Here is a 23,068-nt window from a genome sequence, read left to right on the forward strand (position 1 = left end):
AATAGTGTGACATAAATTCTGATTCTAGGATCGCATGATAAAGACTCAGGAGGAAAAAAGCAGAAATATTTATGTGAAATAGTGTGACATAAACCCAATATCCCGGTTGAGGCCGTCCTTGTGTGTGCGGAACCTGGCTATCAGTTTCTGCTCCGCGACTCTGCGCTGTCGTGTGTCGCGAAGGCCGCCTTGGAGAACGCTTACCCGAATATCAGAGGCCGAATGCCCGTGACCGCTGAAGTGCTCCCCAACAGGAAGAGAACAGTCTTGCCTGGTGATTGTCGAGCGGTGTTCATTCATCCGTTGTCGCAGCGTCTGCATAGTTTCCCCAATGTACCATGCCTCGGGACATCCTTTCTTGCAGCGTATCAGGTAGACAACGTTGGCCGAGTTGCAAGAGTATGTACCGTGTACCTGGTGGATGGTGTTCTCACGTGAGATGATGGCATCTGTGTCGATGATCCGGCACGTCTTGCAGAGGTTGCTGTGGCAGGGTTGTGTGGTGTCTTGGTCACTGTTCTCCTGAAGGCTGGGTAGTTTGCTGCGGACAATGGTCTGTTTGAGGTTGTGCGGTTGTTTGAAGGCAAGAAGTGGGGGTGTGGGGATGGCCTTGGCGAGATGTTCGTCTTCATCAATGACATGTTGAAGGCTCCGGAGGAGATGCCGTAGCTTCTCCGCTCCGGGGAAGTACTGGACAACGAAGGGTACTCTGTCCACTGTGTCCCGTGTTTGTCTTCTGAGGAGGTCGGTGCGGTTTTTCGCTGTGGCGCGTTGGAACTGTTGATCAATGAGTCTAGCGCCATATCCTGTTCTTATGAGGGCATCTTTCAGCGTCTGGAGGTGTCTGTTGCGATCCTCCTCATCCGAGCAGATCCTGTGTATACGGAGGGCTTGTCCGTAGGGGATGGCTTCTTTAACGTGTTTAGGGTGGAAGCTGGAGAAGTGGAGCATCGTGAGGTTATCCGTGGGCTTGCGGTACAGTGAGGTGCTGAGGTGACCGTCCTTAATGGAGATGCGCGTGTCCAAGAATGCAACCGATTCCGGAGAGTAGTCTATGGTGAGCCTGATGGTGGGATGGAACTTGTTGATGTCATCATAGAGTTGTTTCAGTGATTGTTCACCATGAGTCCAAAGGAAGAAAATGTCATCGATGTATCTAGTGTATAGCACCGGTTGAAGGTCCCGTGCGGTGAAGAAGTCTTGTTCGAACCTGTGCATGAAGATGTTGGCATATTGAGGTGCAAATTTGGTCCCCATGGCTGTTCCGTGTGTCTGGATGAAGAACTGGTTGTTGAAGGTGAAGATATTGTGGTCCAGGATGAAGCGGATGAGATGTAAAATTGCATCTGGAAACTGGCAGTTGTTGGCGCTGAGCACTGAGGCCGTTGCAGCAATGCCATCGTCATGGGGGATGCTGGTGTAGAGTGCTGAGACATCCATTGTGACGAGGAGCGCTCCTGGTTCAACTGCTCCATGTGTGCCGAGTTTCTGTAGGAAGTCCGTCGTGTCGCGACAAAAGCTGGGGGTTCTTTGTACAATGGGTTTCAGGATGCCCTCGACATAGCCGGAGAGGTTCTCGCACAGGGTCCCATTGCCCGATACGATGGGACGGCCGGGTGTGTTTGCCTTGTGTATCTTCGGGAGGCAGTAGAGATCTCCAACGCGGGGAGTACGTGGGATGAGAGCACGGAGGGTGTTCTGAAGGTCCGGATCAAAGGTCTTGATCAGAGTGTTGAGTTGACGGGTGTGTTCTTTGGTCGGATCTGCAGGTAACTGTCTGTAGTGTTCCTCGTTGTTGAGTTGTCGGTACACTTCTTTGCAGTAATCCGTTCTGTTCAGTATGACGATGGCCCCTCCTTTGTCTGCTGGTTTGATGACAATGTTGCGGTTGGTCTTGAGAGCGTGGATGGCGTTACGTTGTGCTTGGGTGATGTTCGGGGCTGTCTTGTGAGTGCGGCTGATGAATTTGGTGTTGACGCACCTCCTGACGGCTTGGGCATACATGTCAAGTCGAGGGCAGCGGCCTTCCGGAGGGGATGGCTTCTTTAACGTGTTTAGGGTGGAAGCTGGAGAAGTGGAGCATCGTGAGGTTATCCGTGGGCTTGCGGTACAGTGAGGTGCTGAGGTGACCGTCCTTAATGGAGATGCGCGTGTCCAAGAATGCAACCGATTCCGGAGAGTAGTCTATGGTGAGCCTGATGGTGGGATGGTGGCAAGACTGTTCTCTTCCTGTTGGGGAGCACTTCAGCGGTCACGGGCATTCGGCCTCTGATATTCGGGTAAGCGTTCTCCAAGGCGGCCTTCGCGACACACGACAGCGCAGAGTCGCGGAGCAGAAACTGATAGCCAGGTTCCGCACACACAAGGACGGCCTCAACCGGGATATTGGGTTTATGTCACACTATTTCACATAAATATTTCTGCTTTTTTCCTCCTGAGTCTTTATCATGCGATCCTAGAATCAGAATTTATGTCACACTATTTGTAACTCCCACAGTTGCGTGGACCTGCAGAGTTTCACTGGCTGTCTTGTCTGGAGACAATACACATCTTTTTAGCCTGTCTTGATGCTCTCTCCACTCCCATTGTTTTGTTTCTTAAAGACTGGATTAGTTGTAAGTATTCGCATTCCAACCATTATTCATGTAAATTGAGTCTGTGTCTTATAAGTTCTGTTTGTGAACAGAATTCCCACTCACCTGAAGAAGGGGCTCAGAGCCTCGAAAGCTTGTGTGGCTTTTGCTACCAAATAAACCTGTTGGACTTTAACCTGGTGTTGTTAAACTTCTTACTGTGTTTACCCCAGTCCAACGCCGGCATCTCCACATCATGGCTTCACAGTGCCAGGGACCCGGGTTTGATTCCCGGCTTGGGTCACTGTCTGTGTGGAGTTTGCACGTTCTCCCCGTGTCTGCGTGGGTTTCCTCTGAATGTTCCAATTTCTTCCCACATTCTGAAAGACGTACTGGTTAGGGTGCATTGGCCCGAACAGGCGCGGACTGTAGCGACTAAGGGAATTTCACGGTAATTTCATTGCAGTGTTAATGTAAGCCTTACTTGTGACTAATAAATAAACTTTATTCCAACTGGTCACATACCTCAATTTCCAGATTCCGAGTTCGACCTTCCTGTTCGGGGTATGGGATCTCTATGGTGGAGTTCATTTCACTGAGGGAAACAGCACGCGAGGTGAATATTCCACCTGGCCAGGTCACCTCCAGGTGTGTGGCGATGTCCTTACCTGTCGAGGAGTTTGTGGTGTGAGTAAAGATTGTACCAGGTTACCCACCTTTCGAACCAGAGTTTGGAATTCTCCAGCACGTAAAGCTGAAGAGATTCGAGCTGCAATATTGGAAGTGGCCTGAAAATGGTGGGTTTGGCACGGGCAAGGGGTACAGGGGGAGTGATTGTGATGTGGATAAAAGCAAATTACTGCGGATTCTGGAATCTGAAACCAAAAGAGAAAATGCTGGAAAATCTCAGCAGGTCGGGGCAGCATCTGTGGGGAGAGAAAAGAGCTGACGTTTCGAGTCCAGATGACCCTTTGTCAAAGCTCTACGTCAGTTCTTTTCATTTTTTGTTTATTCATTCATGGGATGTGGGCTTCGCTGGGGCTGGGCCAGCATTTATTGCCCATCCCTAGTTGCCCGGGGGGTACAATTAAGAGTCGACCACATTGCTGTGGCTCCGGAGTCACATGCAGGCCAGACCAGGTAAGGACGGCAGATTTCCTTCCCTAAAGGACATTCGTGAACCAGATGGGTTTTTCCGACAATCGACAATGGTTTCACGGTCATCAGTATATCCCTGTGTAGTTCTCTGTCAGAAGTTTAACAACACCAGGTTAAAGTCCAACAGGTTTATTTGATAGCAGTGGCTTTTGCTACCAAATAAACCTGTTGGACTTTAACCTGGTGTTGTTAAACTTCTTACTGTGTTTACCCCAGTCCAACGCCGGCATCTCCACATCATAGTTCTCTGTCTCCATCGCTCTCTTTCTGTCTCTATATGTGTATCTGTCTCCCCTCTCTCTCGGTTCTGCTGCATATCTCTATCTCTGTCCATTGGTCACTAGGATTTCATTCAGAATGTAAGCGTTGTTTGATGTTCTTAATCCCAGATATTATTTATTGAATTCAAATTCCACCATCTGCTGTGGTGGGATTCAAACCTGGGTCCCCAGAACATTAGCAGAATCCCTGGATTAATAGTCTAGCGATAATACCACTAGGCCACCACCTCCCCAACTCTCTCCTTATAGATGCTGCCAGACCTGTTGAGATTTTCCAGCATTTTCTCTTTTGATTGTAATGTGGAATTACCCCGTGCTCACTAAAAACACAGCCAGCATCAGACCCAACAGGACAACAAGTGGTGCAGAGAGACACAATCAAAGTCATACACTCTGGGCATTGCATTTCCAAACGTGGCAGCCACTCATTTTGAATTTCTACACAGGAAGGTGCTTGTTGAGCTGTTACCTGCCTCTCCTCATTTGTGACCCATTAATGTTACAGAGAGAAAGGGACTGGACTATAATCATGTGTTGAATATTATCACTAAGGGCGGGATTTTCCAGTCGTGCCTGCCCCAAGACCGGAAAATCCCGCCCGAAGTCAACGTACCATTACATGGTCCGCCCGCCCCCTGCCTCTACAATTCCCGTGGCAGGCGGGATGGGAAAATTCTGCACTAAGAGCAGGGATTTTATGACCTCACTCGGGCGAGACCGGAATTTCCCGCCCAAGGTCAACGCAGATTTCTGTTGTCGGACCCTCACCCGCGCCAATTCCATGGCGGGCAAGGTGGTAGGGTCCCGGCCTAAGAGTTTAAACAGAGTGAAGGCCCTTGGCACGCCAAGTCCTTGAACATTTTGAAGGTTGAGGCTGATAGGTTTTTAATCAGTTGGGGAATTAGGATTATGGAGTTGAGGCAGGAAAGTGGATTTAGTGAGCGTGAGATCAGCCAAGATCTTAGTAATTCATGGATCAGGCTTGAAGGGCTGAATGGCCTCCTCCTGTTCCTATTTCTTATGGTCTTATGATGTAAATCAACTTACATTTATAACACCTTTAACATGGTAATTACAGTGGTAATAAATGCATTTCATTGGGGAAATCACCAAGCAAAATCTGACATGAAGTCACATCGCGCTATTACTGGGACAGGTGACCAAAAGCTTAGCCAAATACAGAAGTTGGAATTTTACTGTCCCGCCCGCCGCAGGAATCGTAGAGGGTGAGGGGCGGACCACAGAAAGGTCCGTTAACCTCAGGCAGGATTTTCCAGTTCTGGGACGAGCGAGGCCATAAAATCCCATCCAGGAGCGTCTTAAAGGGGAAGAGTTGGATGTAAGGAGGTACAGAGGTTTAGGGGGGGAATTCCAGAACATAACACCCAGATAGCTGAAGGCAATGGTGGAGTGATTAGAATCAGAGATGCAGGAATTTGAGGAGCACAGAGATCTTGGAGGGTGATGGGACTGGAGGGGAATGCAGAGATAAAGGAGGGGGTTGTGAGGACATGGAGGATGGGAATTTTAACACTGAGGTATTGCTTAACCCGTGTGAGTCCAGCACAGTTAATATTATAACGAAGGATACACAAACCAACTTAAAGAGCCATAGAAACACTTTTTCACAGGCTTTGGAGTAAGAGAATAGAGGCAACAAGAGCATCTCACAGATGCTAGTCTCCCAACATCTGGACTCAGAGAAGTGCCTGTGGAAATGGCCTCCATGCCCAACTGAGTATAGACACATCAGATCAGACTCTTCATCTCCCTCCTTCTCCATCCAATGATAATTTGCACTGTTTGCTTTGGAGGACAATACTTCCCAGCTAACTCTTGACAGCTCTGAATCTCCCTGGAACAGCACGGCGCGGTGACCACAACCAGATGTTGTTTTGCTGGTGCTGTTTACATTCTCCGCCCTTGCCTTGCGGCCAAAGGCAACCCAGAGCTCCCCATGAGCACGGGCTCGGGCTGGTCACCTCCCTTCCCCAGCCACCTTCATCCCCACTTCGGGATGACCGATGAAAACAATGCACGCATAGCAACACGCAGAACATCCCGACTTCTTGAAACAATCATTCGACTCCCTAAATTCATAACATAACAAATTCATTCATGTGGAAAATAGCTTGTGTGTGTTTTCAGATTAAAGTCCGCACTGTACACAAACAACCTTTGAAGTACCTCATCGCTGATTAAAATAACCTTTTCCAACCCAGATGTTTGTCGGACATTATGCGAGGGTGAAAATTAAGGATCGTGCCTTTATTAATATGTTGTACTGGTGGACTGAAAATTCCATTCTTTCTCGTGACAGTTTTTCATTCGGGATAGACAGTTTGGTTCCGTATTGTCACAGCGCGGGAAACCACAACTCTTGTGATTTCTCCAAGTCTCCAACGGCAACCTGAGAATGTTATTGTTCATTCTCTACCTGAGGGCGTCCCTGGCAACGCTGCCATTTGCGTTTTTAAATGATTCATTCGTGAGATATGAGAACCGCTGACAAGGCCAGCAGTTATTGCCCATCATAATTGAAGGTTGTAACGACTTGAATCAGGCAATTGAGGTGGGCCTGTTAGAATGTGAACTCCCTGATTAAGGGCCAAATTGATGGGCCAATCAGGGAGCCTCTTGCTTTGTACTGAACCAGGCGTGTCAGTTCCTCTGGGACTCCTAGTGTAGACAGCTGACTGAAAGCACTCTGTATGCTGTTGTCAGACTTGTAAATAAAGGGATTTTGGTGAAGGGACTTCTGCCTCCGACGACTTGCTACAAAAGTGAAATGCTGCAGTCCATGTGCTGTAGGTACATCCACAGTGCTGTTAGTGAGGGAATTCCAGGATTTTGCCCCAGCGACGGTGAATGAACGGCAATATATTTCCGAGGCAGGGAGGCAGGTAGCTTGGAAGGGAACTTGCAGGTAGTGGTGTTCCCTTGTGTCTGCTGCTCTTGGTCCCTCTAGGTGGTAGAGTTATCAGCTTTGGAAGGTGCTGTTGAAGGAGCCTTCGGCTGCTCGGAAACCTGGTAACTTGGGCTGAATGACACTTGCTGGAAGATTCCACGATTCTTGCCCAGTGACTTGTACTTGATGATACAATGGAGTGGCTTGCTAGGCCAGTGAGCCAGATTGGGACTTGAGTCAGATATAGGCCAGACCAGATAAGCATTTACCTCCCAAAAGCATTGAATTGAACCGGTTGTGTTACTATGACAATCTGATAAATTTACAACTTACCGATATCAGTTTTTTGTTATTGCTAGAATATTTAACTGTCTGTAAATTCTCAAACTGCTGTGATGAGATGATGAATATCGCATTCTGGCCGACACATTATCATTGGGTTCCATTCATTCTCAAAGATGGCTGTTTCTCGCATGTATGGATTGCGCATTCCACCATGGACTCTGACTGAAGACCTTGCGTGACTTTCCACAGCCTGGGCAAGGTCAATCATCTGGTTTTTATTGGGACTGTCCAGTCTTTTTAGTTGGTGTCTTGCTGCCTCTTCGGAGTAAACACCACCACCGCTTGAGAACTTCTTTCTTGTGCATTTTTCTCCCAGTCTGTGGTGGACACACCACACTTCCTTCAAGGAGTCCTTAATCTTGACTTGCCTCACGTAGAAACTAGAAGCAGGAGTAGGCCATTCGGCTCTTCGAGCCTGCTCTGCGGGTGGTGGTGTCCAAGTTTAAGGTGGTGTCCAAGTAAATTTTGTGAATGAATGACCGCTCTGGGGTTTTTAGTCAGTCACGCGTGCTACATGTCCACTTCATCCGAGCTAGGCTGTAATGCCGAGTGCTTCAATTCCAGGCATTTCTGCTCTTCGAAGAATCTTAGGTGTTGGGCCCTTTGTCCTCCCATCTGATGTGTAGGCTAGGCCACAGTAAATGCACAGGGTTACAGAGATAGCGTGGAGGGGAGGGCTTGGAGTATATGCTCTTTCAGAGAGTCAGTGCAGACTCGATGGGCTAAATGACCTCTTTCTGTGCTGTAGCGATTCTATAGTTCTACGCCTATGATGATTCAAATGTGTCTCACATGGAATCTGCCCAACTGCTCATGTCAGAACCAGGCAGTCCATGCCTCAGAGACGAGGTACTGGATTACACGTCCAGTTACATACCTGCGACACTATATGGCGCCCAGTGTAATATTTGAGATGGAAATTGTTTTCTTTCTCTACTGCTGTGACACCATGGTCATGGTCAGCTCTGTAATGATGGAGTAACTTTGAGACAACTCCCTGACACACTCCTGTGAGCTTGAGGTAATCCAAACTCCGCAGTGTGTGTGATAATACACATTGAGCCCCAATCACACGTCACCCTGTGCCCTCTGTTCCATACCCACACTTGGTCAACCAATGTTCTGGTTTCAAAGTTCTCATCCTCGGGCTCCTTTGTCCCTCACTCCCCCAGCCCTGTAACCTCTCCCCAGCCGCACAGCCCCCTGAGATATCTGCGCTCCTCTGATTCTGCCCCCTGATCTCCATTGCTCCTTCGGCGTCAGTTGTGGATCCATTGACAGCTCTCTCAAGGCTCTGGGTTCCAATCCCAATCCAGGCTTTGAGCACAAGATTCCAATAGCGGTGTACTGAGGGTGTGCTGCACTGTCAGAGGGTCAGTACTGAGGGAGTGCTGCACTGTCAGAGGGTCAGTACTGAGGGAGTGCTGCACTGTCAGAGGGTCAGTACTGAGGGAGTGCTGCACTGTCAGTGGGTCAGTACTGAGGGAATGCTGCACTGTCAGAGGGTCAGTACTGAGGGAGTGCCGCACTGTCAGAGGGTCAGTATTGAGGGAGTGCTGCACTGTCAGAGGGTCAGTACTGAGGGAGTGTTGCACTGTCAGAGGGTCAGTACTGAGGGAGTGCCGCACTGTCAGAGGGTCAATACTGAGGGAGTGCTGCACTGTCAGAGGGTCAGTACTGAGGGAGTGCTGCACTGTCAGAGGGTCAGTACTGAGGGAGTGCTGCACTGTCAGAGGTGCTATTGAAATCATAGAAATCATAGAATCCCTACAGTGCCGAAGGAGGCCATTCGGCCCATCGAGCCTGCACCGACAACAATCCCACCAGGCCCTATCCCTGTCACCCCATATATTTACCCCTCTAATCCCTCTAATTTACACATCCCGGGACATTAAGGGGCAATTTAGCAAGGCTAATCAACTTAACCTGCACGTCCTCGGAGTGTGAGCACGCATGAGGACGGCCTCAACCGGGATCTTGGGTCCATGGCACACTACCTGTAACCCCCACCATTTACCCTGCGCTTGCAAAATCCGACTAACTGTCCTGGCTTAAGATAATTCAAACCTCTTTAACCCGTGATTATCCCTCTCTCCACTCGCACTGTCTGTACCTGTAAAGACTTGATTACCTGTAAAGACTCGCATTCCAACCATTATCTTGCAATTGTGTCTTTGCCTCTATATTCCGTGTTTGTGAAACCTACCTCTCCACTCACCTGATGAAGGAGCAGCGCTCCGAAAGCTCGTGATCCCAAATAAACCTGTTGGACTTTGACCTGGTGTTGTGAGACTCCTTACTAAATTAAGGAGTGGTTTTGGTCAGACCGAACTTGTGAATTTACAAAACCTATTGAATGAAAGAGGAAGAGGAAACTGAGAGAATTGAGGAATTTCACAGCTTCTCAGGTCCTGGAAGATCAAGAGCAAATAATGAGTCTCGATTTCAACAAGTGAGAGATGGGTGGAGGGAGGAGGGACATTTTTGACGGTTTGACTGGAGCTTAAGGGAAAGAGGTTGAAAGAAGTGAGCAGAACTCCTTTGACAGCACCATCTAAACCAAGGGGCAGCAGATACCTGGGAGCACCACCATCTGCAAGTTCCCCTCCAAGCCACTCACCATCCTGACTTGGAAATATATCGGCCGTTCCTTCACTGTCTCTAGGCCAAGATCCTGGAATTCCCTCCCTAACAGCACTGTGGGTGTACCTACACCACACGGGGCGGAATTTTCCCGTTCCACCCGCCACAGAAACTGTAGGGGGACGGGACAGGACCATTTAAGGTCCGTTGACCTCGGGTGGGATTTTCTGGTCTTGGGGCGAGCGTGGCCAGAATGTCCCGCCCATGGACTGCAGCGGTTCAAGAAGGCAGCTCACCATCACCTTCTCCAGGGGCAATTAGGGATGGGCAACAAATACTGGCCGAGCCAGTGATGCCCACCTCCCAGGAATGAAAAAAAAAGCAGGGTAGATGAAGGAGGAAGACAAAAATGTTTGGAACAGAGAGAGAACAGAATCGAGAGAGACTGCCAAGTAGAGGCCTACGTCAAGTGCAGTGACTAATACATGTTCAAAGTATAGTGGCACTTCACACATTTATTTTATCACAATAAAACATGCAGCTTTGGCTGTCTGTTACTGTTATTTAATACTTCATAAAAATAATTTATACCTCAATTTTGTCTTTTTACGAGGGCTTGTCAGATTTTTCTGAGGGGGAGAAGCGGATTTATGAGACCGCCATCAATAATTTTTAACTCCTCCATCGAATTCATCTATCTTGCGTAAGATGGATGGTTTCTCTATGTAAAACAGTGCAGTAAAAATCTGTCTTGTGTATTGCTCGAGAATATTACAACGGTATTTACCAACAGGGAGAAACGACTGAGTCCGCCAAAACGGGAATGTGAATAATCTTCATTCACCTGGAACGGCACCACGTCTTGCCTTCATCAGCCGGGGCATTGAGTTTAAAAATTGGCAAGTCGTGTTGCAGCTTTATAGAACCTTAGTTAAGCCGCACTTGGAATATAGTGTTCAATTCTGGTCGCCACACCACCAGAAAGATGTGGAGGCTTTGGAGAGGGTACAGAAAAGATTTACCAGGATGTTGCCTGGTATGGAGGGCATTAGCGATGAGGAGAGGTTGGAGAAACTTGGTTTGTTTTCACTGGAACGATATAGGTTGAGGGGAGACCTGGTAGAAGTCAACAAGATTATGAGAGGCATGGACAGAGTGGATAGTCAGAAGCTTTTTCCCAGGGCGGAAGAGTCAATTACTAGGGGGCACAGGTTTAAGGTGTGAGGGGCAAGGTTTAAAAGAGATGTACGAGGCAGATTCTTTACACAGAGAGTGGTGGGTGCCTGGAAGTTGTTGCCGGGGGAGGAAGTGGAAGCGGATACGGTAGTGACTTTTAAGGGGCGTCTTGACAAGTACATGAATGAGATGGGAATAGAGGGATACGGTCCCCGGAAGGGTAGGGGGTTTTAGTTAAGTCGAGCAGCATGGTCGGTGCAGGCTTGGAGGGCCGAAGGGCCTGTTCCTGTGCTGTAATTTTCTTTGTTCTTTGTCTCCATGGGAACCGACGGAGGATTTTAGACGGGAAAAAGGTGGAAATTATGAAGTGGCGAAGGAAAGAAAGACTCTTCCTCCCAAATCCCTGAGTTAAGAGGGGAAAGAGGTAATGGGAACCTGAGGACCAACTTTTTTACACAGAGGTGGTACGCGTGTGGAATGAGCTGCCGGAGGAAGTGGTTGAGGCAGGGACATTGACAACATTTAATAGGCATTTGGACGGATACATGGATAGGGAAGGTTTAGAGGGATATGGGCCAAATGAAGGCAAATGGGGTTAGCTTAGATGGGTATTTTAGTCGGCATGGACCAGTTTGGGCCGAAGGGCCTGTCTCCGTGCTGTAGATTCCATGATTCTATGATCTAGAAGGACAAGGGGCAGTAGACACATGGGAACACCACCGCTTGCAGGACCCCCTCCAAGCCGCACACCATCCTGACTTGGAAATGTATTCACCATTCCTTCACTGTTGCTGGATCAGAATCCTGGAACTCCTGATCGAACGGATCTGTGGACGCAATCTCACCACACTGGCGGCAACGATTCAAGAAGAAGGTCCACATTCTCAAGGCAGAACTAGGAATTGAACAATAAATACTGACCTTACCAATGGTGGCCATATCCCAAGATAATGAACAATTGACATGGTGGCTAATCGTGTCCCCTCTGAAATAACATAGAAAATTTTGTAGACTTTGAGCGGAATTTTCCTGTTCCATCCGCCATGGGAATCGTAGCGGGTGGGGGGGGCGGACCATGCAAAGGTCCGTTAACCTCGGGTGGGATTTTCTGGTTTTGGGGCAAGTGCGGGGCTGGAAAATCCCGCCCTTTGAGTCTGTTGTTATGTTGGGAAAAAATGGCAGCCATTTTGTCTGCAGCAAGATTCTCAAAAATGAACATGAAAGGTATTTTTTGACCGGTGTCGGCTAAGGGAGAAATAATGGCCGATACTCTCAAAGAATAAAGAACAGAACAGCACAGGAACAGGCCCTTTGGCCCACCAAGCCTGTGCCGATCATGCTGCCTGCCTAAACTAAAACCGTATGCACTTACGGCGTCCATATCCTTCCATTCCCATCCTATTCATGTATTCATCTAGATGCCCCTTAAATGCCACTATTGTACCTGCTCCCACCCCCTCCCCGGGCAGCGCGTTCCAGATATTCACCACTCTTTGTGAAAAAAAACTTACCTCGCACATCTCCTCGAATCTTTTCCCCACGCACCTTAAACCTATATTCCACAAACCAAGTATTCCTTTGAGTGGTGTTATTAGTGTGAGTGACTTTTACCCAAGCCAGCTAGGTAGATGTGGCTTTACAAGTCACCTGAAGTACGTATTAATAAGAAGAAGTCCAGACTGACAAAGGCTGACATTCCGTGGAGGGGGTTTTGAATTGAGGCACCCAGATGGCTAGGTGGGGACAGATGGCACAGGTGAAGTGTGCATATAGACAACACCTTTACCCCAGCTGTGGGTCTCCCACAATGTTTCTCAGTCAATGAAGTGCTCTCGAAGTGCGGTTGCCATTTGTTTGTAGGCAAAAACAGCAGCTGATCTACGCATAGCAAGATCCCACGAAGAACAATGAGGTAAATGGCCAGTTGCTGTGTTTTAGTGGTGTTGACGGACAGAAACATATTGGCCAGGGCACTTCGAGAACACCCCTGTTCCTCTTCAAATTAGTGCCACAGGATCTTCCCACGCAACTGGGAGGGCAAATGGTTTAATGTCTCGTCTGAAAGATGGCAGCTTTGGACAAGCGCAGTGCTTCCTCAGCACTGCATCGGAGTGTCTGTCAGCCGAGATCACGTGCTCCAGTTCCTGGAGTGGGTCTTGTGCCTTCTCATTCAGAGCCAGTGGTGTTACCCGCTCAGTAAGAAGTCTCACAACATCAGTTAAAGTCCAATAGGTTTATTTGGTAGCACGAGCTTTCGGAGCACTGCTCCTTCTTCAGGTGAGTGAAGAGTTGTGTTTCACAAACAGAGCATACATAGACACTGACTCACTTTACAAGATAATGGTTGGAATGCGAGTCTTTACAGGTAATCAAGTCTTTATAGGTGCAGACAATGCGAGTGGAGAGAGGTTTAAGTACAGGTTACATGACATGAAGGCGACACGACAATGCAGAATCGCCGAGCAGAAACTGATAGCCAAGTTCCGCACACATGAGGACGGCCTCAACCGGGATCTTGGGTTCATGTCACACTATCTGTAACCCCCACGACTTGCCTGGCCTTGCAAAATCTCACTAACTGTCCTGTCTGGAGACAATACACATCTCTTTAACCTGTGCTTAACCCTCTCTCCACTCACATTGTCTGCACCTGTAAAGACTTGATTACCTGTAAAGACTCGCATTCCAACCATTATCTTGTAAATTGAGAGTGTGTCTGTATATGCCCTGTTTGTGAAGACAACTCTCACTCACCTGATGAAGGAGCAACGCTCCGAAAGCTCATGTTACCAAATAAACGTGTTGGACTTTAATCTGGTGTTGTGAGACTTCTTACTGTGCCCACCCCAGTCCATCTTGACATCATGGTTACCCGCTCAGCCGGAGCTGTTTGGTGGGACATTGGCCCTCCTTCTCTTGCTGAGCAGACTGTAATAAATGTGCAGAGGCAGAAGTCCCTTCACCAAAATCTCTTCATTCACAACCTTAACAGTGGTACACAGAGTGCGAGCAGTCAGCAGTCTACCTCCGGCGGGGGTGGGGGGGGGGGGGGGGTGTCAGAGGAACTGACACTCTGGTTAAGTGCAAGGCAAAGACTCCCTGACTGGCCCATCAATTGGATCCTTAATCAGGGAGTTCATACTCCAATAGGCCAACCTCAATGATTGAAGTCATGACACAGACGGGAGATACTGAGGTAGTATGGTGGATATGGCTGAGAAGGTGAAACCTATTAACTGCTCCCCAATGTCCTAAGACATGACCCACCTTCTATCCAACGTTAACTGGCTAAAAGGTTGACTGAACTTTGCTTGTTTTTCAAACCCAGGCCTTACTGTCCCTGAACCAAACACCAGAACAATTTAACAAGCGAACAGCGCAGATAGAAAGGAGAAACCCGCAAGACTCCCATGTGTTGGGATTATCTCGAGTTTTGTGAGATTAGTGGGGAAACAGCAAACTGAGCAGGAATCAGACACACCTACAGCAAGAACCTTTCCGGGCCCAACAAGGAAATCCAATGCTTGCCCACCATGGGCTGAATGATGAGGGTTTGCCAGGGTCTCCACCCACATGCCCCTGCTCCCCCCAATCCCCAAGAGTGTTCTTTCAGCCAAATGGCTTCCTTCTGTCTGCACAACGTTCAGTATCATTCACGACTCCTCAGATTCTGAAGCAGTCCATGTCCAAATGCAGCAAGATCTGGACAATATCCAGGCTTGGGTTGACAAGTGGCAAATAACATTCGTACCACACAAGTGCCAGGCAATGACCATCACAAACAAGAGAGATTCTAACCATCGCCCCTTGACATTCAATGGGATTACAATTGCTGAATCTCCACTATCAACATCCTGGGCGTTACCTTTGATCAAAAACTGAACTGGACTAGCCACATAATTACTGTGGCTACAAGAAGGAGGGCCATTGTCCCACCCAAACTGGGGATCCCAGCCTCTGATCCCCCGGCAGATCAGAGGTTGGGAATCCTGCGGTGAGTAACTCACCTCCTGACTCCCCAAAGCCTGTCCACCATCTACAAGGGACAAGTCAGGAGTGTGATGGAATACTCCCCACTCGCCCGGATGGGTGCAGCTCCAGCAACACTCAAAACATAGATCAAATTAAGGACAAACCACTTAGAAGGATAAAGGCAGCAGACTCATGGGAGCATCGTCAACTACAAGTTCCCCTCCAAGCCACTCACCATCCTGACTTGGGAATATATCGGCCGTTCCTTCACTGTCACTGGGTCAAAATCCTGGAACTCCTTCCCTAACAGCACTGCGGGTGTATCTACACCTTGTGGACTGCAGCGGTTCAAGAAAGCAGCTCGCCACCATCTTAAGGGCAATTAGGGATGGGCAATAAATGCTGGCCTAGCCAGTGACACCCACATCCTGTAAAATAATTTTTAAAGATGCTTAGAACAGTGGAGCACGGAGGAGACCATTCGGCCCATTGGGTCTGGGTCACCTCTTTCAAAGAGAAGTCTAGATTGCCCCCATTCCCCAACGATCCTCTCACTCCAATTACCAACCTCAACATCCACTCAGGATCCAAACTGAATTACAAAACATGAGAACTTCCACAGTCTCACCCTAGCACCACTCACGTGCCCACGCCATCATCCCACGCCTCCCTCGATAACCGCGAAAGGGGGTTGGTTTGGAAACTCTTGCCAACGTAAAGCACAGAACCGTCGAAGCTGAGCAATAACTCATTGGGATGCAATGGCAGCTACTTACCCAACCCAAAGTGTGCCACCGGCTCCATCTCACAGAGATACCCAGAGCCTCCGTCTACAATGCGGAGGTGGGGCCCGGTTCTCCTCGTGTACAGCACAACCTTGGCCCCACGGGCAAACGCACCAAACCTGGTCCGAGGAATGACCCGCAACCAGTTATTGTCAGCACCCTTTAATAAAGAAATTCAGACAGAGAAATGGTTACCATAAGACATAGGAGCAGAACTAGGCCACTTGGCCCGTCGAGTCTGCTCTGCCATTCAATCATGACTGATTTTATCAGCTCCCTTCCCCTGTTCCCACTTTGATATAAGGCCCAGTGGCACAATGGTTAGCATCGCTGCCTCACAGCGCCAGGGACCCGGGTTCGATTCCCGGCTTGAATCACTGACTGTGTGGAGTCTGCACGTTCTCCCCGTGTCTGCGTGGGTTTCCTTCGGGTGCTCCAGTTTCCTCCCACACTCCAAAGATGTGTAGGTTCAGGGGATTGGCCATGCTAAATTGCTCTTTAGTGTCCAAAAATGTGTAGGTTAGGTGGATTGGCCATGCTAAATTGCCCCTTAGTGTCCAAAGATGGGTAGGTTCGGTGGATTGGCCATGCTAAATTGCTCCTTAGTGACCAAAGATGTGAAGGCTTGGGGATTGGCCATGGTAAATTGCCCCTTAGTACCCAAAGATGTGCAAGTTAAGTGGATTGGCCATGCTAAATTGCTCCTTATTGTCCTAAGATGTGTACGTTTGAGGGGCTGGTCATGCTAAATTGTTCCTTTGTGTCCAAAGATGTGTTGGTTACGGGGATTGGTCATGCTAAATTGTTCCTTAGTGTCCAAAGATGTGCAGGTTCAGGGGATTGGCCATGCTAAATTGTTCCTTAGTGTCCAAAGATGTGTAGGTTCAGGGGATTGGCCATGCTAAATTGTTCCTTAGTGTCCAAAGATGTGTAGTTTAGAGGGATTGGCCATGGTGAATGTGTGGGGTTATGGGAACAGTGCAGAGGAGAGGCCCTGAGTAAGATACTCTGTCAGAGAATCAGTGCAGACTCGATGGGCCAAATGTCCTGTAGAGATTCTATGATTCTATATGGTTCACTGATCATTATCCATGCTGTATATCCTTCTGTATCTATCATCAGGAGCACATGGCTTAGTGGTATTATCACGAGATTATTAATCCAGAAACTCAGCTAATGTTCTGGGGACCCGGGTTCGAATCCCACCATGGCAGATGGTGGAATTTGAATTTAATAAAAATAATATCTGGAATTAAGAATCTACTGATGACCATGAAACCATTGTCGATTGTCGGAAAAACCCATCTGGTTCACTGATGTCCTTTAGTGAAGGAAATTTGCCATCCTTACCTGGTCTGGCCTACATGTGACTCCAGAGCCACAGCAATGTGGTTGACTCTCAATTGCCCTCGGGCAACTAGGGAAGGGCAATAAATGCTGGCCCAGCCAGCGACGCCCATGTCCCTCAAACAAATAAAATAAAAGAGCACATGGCTGCTTTATGATTGGTTGATTGGTCAACCAACAACTCTTTGAGTTGATTGGTCAAATGCATTCATTCAGCCGACAGCCACTCCTGAGCACTCCATATAGAAAATCAGACACTAGGCCTTTCGGGGATTGTGTTTTAGGAGATGGCTCTCTCTCTCTCTCTCTTGTAAGCTGTATTCAGCCCGTGGTGGGTGTGAATGAGGCAGGTCTGCCACCAAAAAAGTCACACAACACCAGGTTAAAGTCCAACAGGTTTATTTGGTAGCAAATACCATAAGCTTTCAGAGCACTGCTCCTTCGTCAGATGGAGTGGAAATGTGCTCTCAAACAGTGCAAACAGACAAAATCAAGTTGCAGAATACTGATTAGAATGCGAATCCTACAGCCAGCCAGGTCTTAAAGGTACAGACAATGTGGGTGGAGGGAACATTAACTTCAGGTAAGCGTTCTCCAAGGCGGCCTTCACGACACACGACAGCGCAGAGTCGCTGAGCAGAAACTGATAGCCAAGTTCCGCACACATGAGGACGGCCTAAACCGGGATGTTGGATTTATGTCACATTATCAGTAACCCCCACAGCTTTCCCCCTGATCTTGCAGAATCTCACCAGCTGTTCTGTCTGGAGACAATTCACATCTCTTTAACCTGTGTTGAATGTTCCCTCCACCCACATTGTCTGTACCTTTAAGACCTGGCTGGCTGTAGGATTCGCATTCTAATTAGTATTCTGTAACTTGATTTTGTCTGTTTGCACTGTTTGAGAGCACATTTCCACTCCATCTGACGAAGGAGCAGCGCTCCGAAAGCTTATGGTATTTGCTACCAAATAAACCTGTTGGACTTTAACCTGGTGTTGTGTGACTTCTTACTGTGTTCACCCCAGTCCAACACCGGCATCTCCACATCAGAAAAGCCTTCCAGCTCCTCTTGCTCTGGTGGCTGCAGTTGGGTGAGTCAGGATCTCCCTGGATCCCAACTGGCAGACACCATAGACTCGTGAGTCCAGCAAAGGAACAGGGGAGGAAGTCAGTTCATCCGTGTGGATTCACAGCGTCATCGTGGATTTGGCTCCAACACCTTGGTCCTCAAGTAGAACTCGCTACCACAGGTAGTGGTTGAGAATAGTATAGTGTGTAAGGGGAAGCAAGCTGGGTTCATAGAATCATAGAATCCCAACAGTGTGGGAGGAGGCCATTCGGCCCATCAAGTCCACACCGACTACAATCCCACCCAGGGATTCCTGTAACCCCACATATTTACCCTGCTAATCCCTTGACACGAGTGTCAATTTAGCATGGCCAATCAACCTAACCCGCACATCTTTGGAGTTTGGGAGGAACCTGGAGCACCCGGAGGAAACCCATGCAGACACGGGGAGAATGTGCAAACTCCACACAGACAGTGACCCAAGCCGGGAATCGAACCTGGGTCCCTGGCGTGTGAGGCAGCAATGCTAACTACTGTGCCACTGTGCCGCCCTCAGTGAGAGAGAAGGGGACAGAAGCTGGTACATTTAAGATGGAAGGAAGCTGAAGTGGAACATTAATACCAGCATGGCCTGGTTGGACCGAATGGCCAGTTTCTGTTGCAGGGACAGCAATTTTGGCTTGGCTGGAGGATGGATTCAGACTGAATCCATTTGGGACAACGGCCATTTCCTCAGGGGGTAAAGGTCAGGAACAAGGAGCAGAGTCCCAGTTTGTTGGGTTGATGGTCATTATTCACTGATTTCCAGTGATTTACTCAGCACTCCAGGTCGAGGGGGGTCGGGACTGGGTCAGTGGCGGCATTAAGCAATGCTCCAATGTCCCGTGCTAACGAAGTGGCTTTGGGTGATCCTAATGCCTCCCACAATTGACCCTTTGCCGGTACACCCAGAGGGAGGAATGCTATAACATGCACCTAAGCTGCTATTGACTGAGGAACTGCAGGGGCCCTGGGGATAGGCCTGAGGCTCTGACTTGAGTTTCTTCACCTCCCTCCTCGCTCCAATCAGGACCTTTGTCAGGAGGCCCCAGTCTACAGGGCATAAAAGAATCAACACAACTTTTGAATTTTCTGAGATAATCGTCATAGAATCCTACAGAAGGAGGCCATTTGGCCCATCTAGTCTGCACCGACTACAATCCCACCCAGGCCCTATCCCCATAACCCCATGCATTTACCCTAGCTAGTCCCCCTGACACTAAGGGTCAATTTAACATGGCCATCTACCTAACCTGCACAGCTTTGGACTGAGAGAGGAAACCGGAGCACCCGGAGGAAACCCACGCAGGCATGGGGAGGACGTGCAGACTCCGCGCAAACAGTGACCCAAGCCGGGAATCGAACCCAGGTCCCTGGTACTGTGAGACAGCAGTGCTAACCACTGTGCTGCCTTGCCGCCCTGGATTAGCAACGGGCCTTTACTCACAGGGAGAGGGATGGGGCTTGTGGCCACGTTCAGTAGCGGATGGATATAAAAACCCTACCCTCATGACAGCGCAGATACATACCTGGGTTACTCTAAAGACAGAAAGAGGTTGAGCCCTGGATTCCCCATGAGAAATGATCAGATCCAGCATTCCATCTCCATCAAAATCAGTCGCAACAGCACCTGGGAATGGGAGCAGAGTGGTAATGTTACTGGACTGGTAATCTAGAGTCCTACACCACTGACTGCAGACATGAGTTCAAATCCCCGCATGGTGGATAATAAATCTGGAAAAAAATACAAATTTAATTCACAGCAATCATCAATGATGCCGACGTTGGAATGGGGTGGGGCACAGCAAGAGGTCTCACAACATCAGGTTAAAGTCCAACGGGTTTATTTGGAATCACGAGCTTTCGGAGCGCTGATGAAGGAGCAGCGCTCCGAAAGCTCGTGATTCCAAATAAACCTGTTGAACTTTATCCTGATGTTGTGAGACTTCTCACAATGAAACCTCTGGATTGTCTCCCACTGGGCTGGTCCAAGCAAATTGTAACAGTAATGATTTACCACCATGGGGAAAGGAGGCAGAGGTGACATGAGGGGAAGTCTTTGTCTTCAGCAAGTTGTGATGGTCTGGAACGCACTACCTGAAAGGATGTTGGAGCAGATTCAAGGGAATGGGATAAATATAGAATCCCGACAATGCAGAAGGAGGCCATTCAGCCCATCGAGCCTGCACCGACAACAATCCAACCCAGGCCCTATCCCCGAGACCCCACGTATGTACCCTGTTCAGCCCCCTGACACTAAGGGGCAATTTAGCATGGGCAATCCACCTAACCCATACATCTTTGGACTGTGGGAGGAAACCCACAGACATGGGGAGAACGTGCAGACTCCACACAGACAGTGACCCAAGCTGGGAATCGAACCCGGGTCCCTGGCACTGTGAGGCAGCAGTGCTAACCACTGTGCCACCGTGCTGCCCATAGTTGTCACACTCCGGTGCCAGTTCGGGTACACTGAGGGATAATTTAGCATGGCCGACGCACCTAACCAGCACGTCTCTCACACTGTGGGATGAAACCGGAGCACCCGGAGGAAACCCACGCAGACACGGGGAGAACGTGCAGACTCCACACAGACAGTGACCCAAGCTGGGAATCGAACCCAGGCCCTTGGCGCTATGAAGCAGCAGTGCTAACCACAGTGCCACTGGGCCGCCCCAAGCAAGGTTCCAGCGAGATTTGAACTCGGATCGTTGGATTCACAGTCTGAAGTGCTCACATTTACAAAGAAAAATGTTACAGGGCTGTAGGGAAAGATTAGGGACTCTTTCAAGCAGCTGGCATAACAAGATGGGCTGAATGGCTTCCTTGGTGCTGTGGGATTCTCCAGTTCAATTTAGCTGAACAGTTTAGAGCCTCCAGCTCTAAGAGGAGGCTCGGGAAGGTCTCCATTGACCTCTCACCATTGCGAATATTCCTTATTTCCATATGTTCTCTTTGTAGCCCAGTGGCTGATAACTAACAATGAAAGCTTTGACCACAATGAAAAATATAGCATGGCCTGCCTCTTGCATAATAACATAAAAAACAGTGGCAAGAGTGACGTCTCTGGCCACTCAAGCTGTTCATAGGATCTACTGATGACCATGAAACCATTGCCGATTGCCCATCTAATTCACTAATGTCCTTTAGGGAAGGAAATCTGCCATCCTTACCCGGTCTGACCTACATGTGACTCCAGAGCCACAGCAATGTTGTTGACTCTCAACTGCCCTCGGGCAACGAGGGATGGGCAATAAATGCTGGCCACACCCATGTCCCACGAATGAATTTTTAAAAAATTCCGGAGACTACTTTATATCCCAGATTTCATTACCTGATCAAATTTAAATTCCATTAGTTGCTCTGGCGGTTTTGCTGTTCCTCCACCTCAACTTCACTGTCATGTCCAAACCTCACGTCCCTCAATGCTCTAAGAATCCAAAAATCTATCAACCTCGGTCCTGAATACATTCAACAGCTGAGAACCCACAACTCGCTGGTGTCGGGAATTCCAAAGATTTTGATTTTGACCTTGATTTGAGTTGATTTGATTTATTATTGTCACATGTGTTAGTGAAAAGTATTGTTTCTTGCATGCTATACAGACAAAGCATACCGTTCATAGAGAAGGAAAGGAGAGAGTGCAGAATGTAGTGTTACAGTCATAGCTAGGGTGTAGAGAAAGATCAACTTAATGCGAGGTAGGTCCATTCAAAAGTCTGATGGGAGCAGGGAAGAAGCTGTTCTTGAGTTGGTTGGTACGTGACCTCAGACTTCTGTATCTTTTTCCCGAAGGAAGAAGGTGGAAGAGCGAATGCCCGGGGTGCGTGGGATCCTTGATTATGCTGGCTGCTTTTCCCGAGGCAGCGGGAAGTGTAGACAGAGTCAATAGATGGGAGGCTGGTTTGCGTGATGGACTGGGCTTTATTCATGACCTTTTATAGTTCCTTGCGGTCTTGGGCAGAGCAGGAACCATACCAAGCTGTGATACAACCAGAAGGAATGCTCTCTACGGTGCATCTGTAAAAGCTGGTGAGAGTCGTAGCTGACATGCCGAATTTCCTTAGTCTTCTGAGAAAGTAGAGGCGTTGGACTTTCTTAACTATAGTGTTGGCATGGGGGGACCAGGATAGGTTGTTGGTGATCTGGACACCTAAAAACCACCCGCTGAGCAGAGAACTTCCTCCTCATCTCAGTCCATAACGGCTGATTCCTTATTTTAAGACTATGCGACGCCCAATGTTAAAATGCTTGTGAGAGGAGTTGAAAGTCAGGACCCAACAATGATGGAGGGAGTCTCAGTCCACTTCAGGTGGGGCCTGGATTCCAGGTTTCCACGCTGGGTGTAGTGATAATGTCACTGGAATAGTAATTTGGAGGCCCAGGTTAACGCTCTGGAGACTCAGGTCCAAAACCTACCAGAGCAACTAGTGGAATTTAAATTTGATCAGGTAATGAAATCTGGAATATAAAGAAGTCTCCATAATTTTTTAAAAATTCATTTGTGGGACATGGGCATCGCTGACTGGCCAGCATTTATTGCCCATCCCTATTTGCCCGAGGGCAGTTGAGAGTCAACCACATTGCTGTGGCTCTGGGGTCACATGTAGACCAAACTGGGTAAGGATGGCAGATCCTTAAAGGACATTAATGAACTGGATGGGTTTTTCCTGACAATCGTTTCATGGTCATCAGTAGATTCTTAATTCCAGATGTTTTTGTTGAATTCAAATTCCACCATCTGCCGTGGTGGGATTTGAACCCGGGTCCCCAGAATATTAGCTGAGTTTCTGGATTAATAATCCAGCGATAATACCATCGCCTCCCCT

The 23,068-nt window shown here is 48.5% G+C and overlaps 1 protein-coding gene across 3 annotated transcripts in view; it reads right to left on the reverse strand.

Moving 5' to 3' along the window:
• Positions 1-23,068, reverse strand: part of LOC144500341 (cartilage acidic protein 1-like) — a 377,638-nt gene that overhangs the window by 29,675 nt on the left and 324,895 nt on the right. For all 3 annotated transcript variants that reach the window (XM_078223086.1, XM_078223087.1, XM_078223085.1), the window contains exons 9-11: positions 19,769-19,869; positions 15,773-15,941; positions 3,099-3,241 (exon numbers count right to left, since the gene is read on the reverse strand). In XM_078223086.1, the coding sequence (XP_078079212.1) occupies positions 3,099-3,241; positions 15,773-15,941; positions 19,769-19,869 (413 nt within the window). The remainder of the gene's footprint in view (positions 1-3,098; positions 3,242-15,772; positions 15,942-19,768; positions 19,870-23,068) is intronic.

Source organism: Mustelus asterias, chromosome 11 (assembly GCF_964213995.1).
Source record: "Mustelus asterias chromosome 11, sMusAst1.hap1.1, whole genome shotgun sequence".
Lineage (NCBI taxonomy): Eukaryota > Metazoa > Chordata > Chondrichthyes > Carcharhiniformes > Triakidae > Mustelus > Mustelus asterias.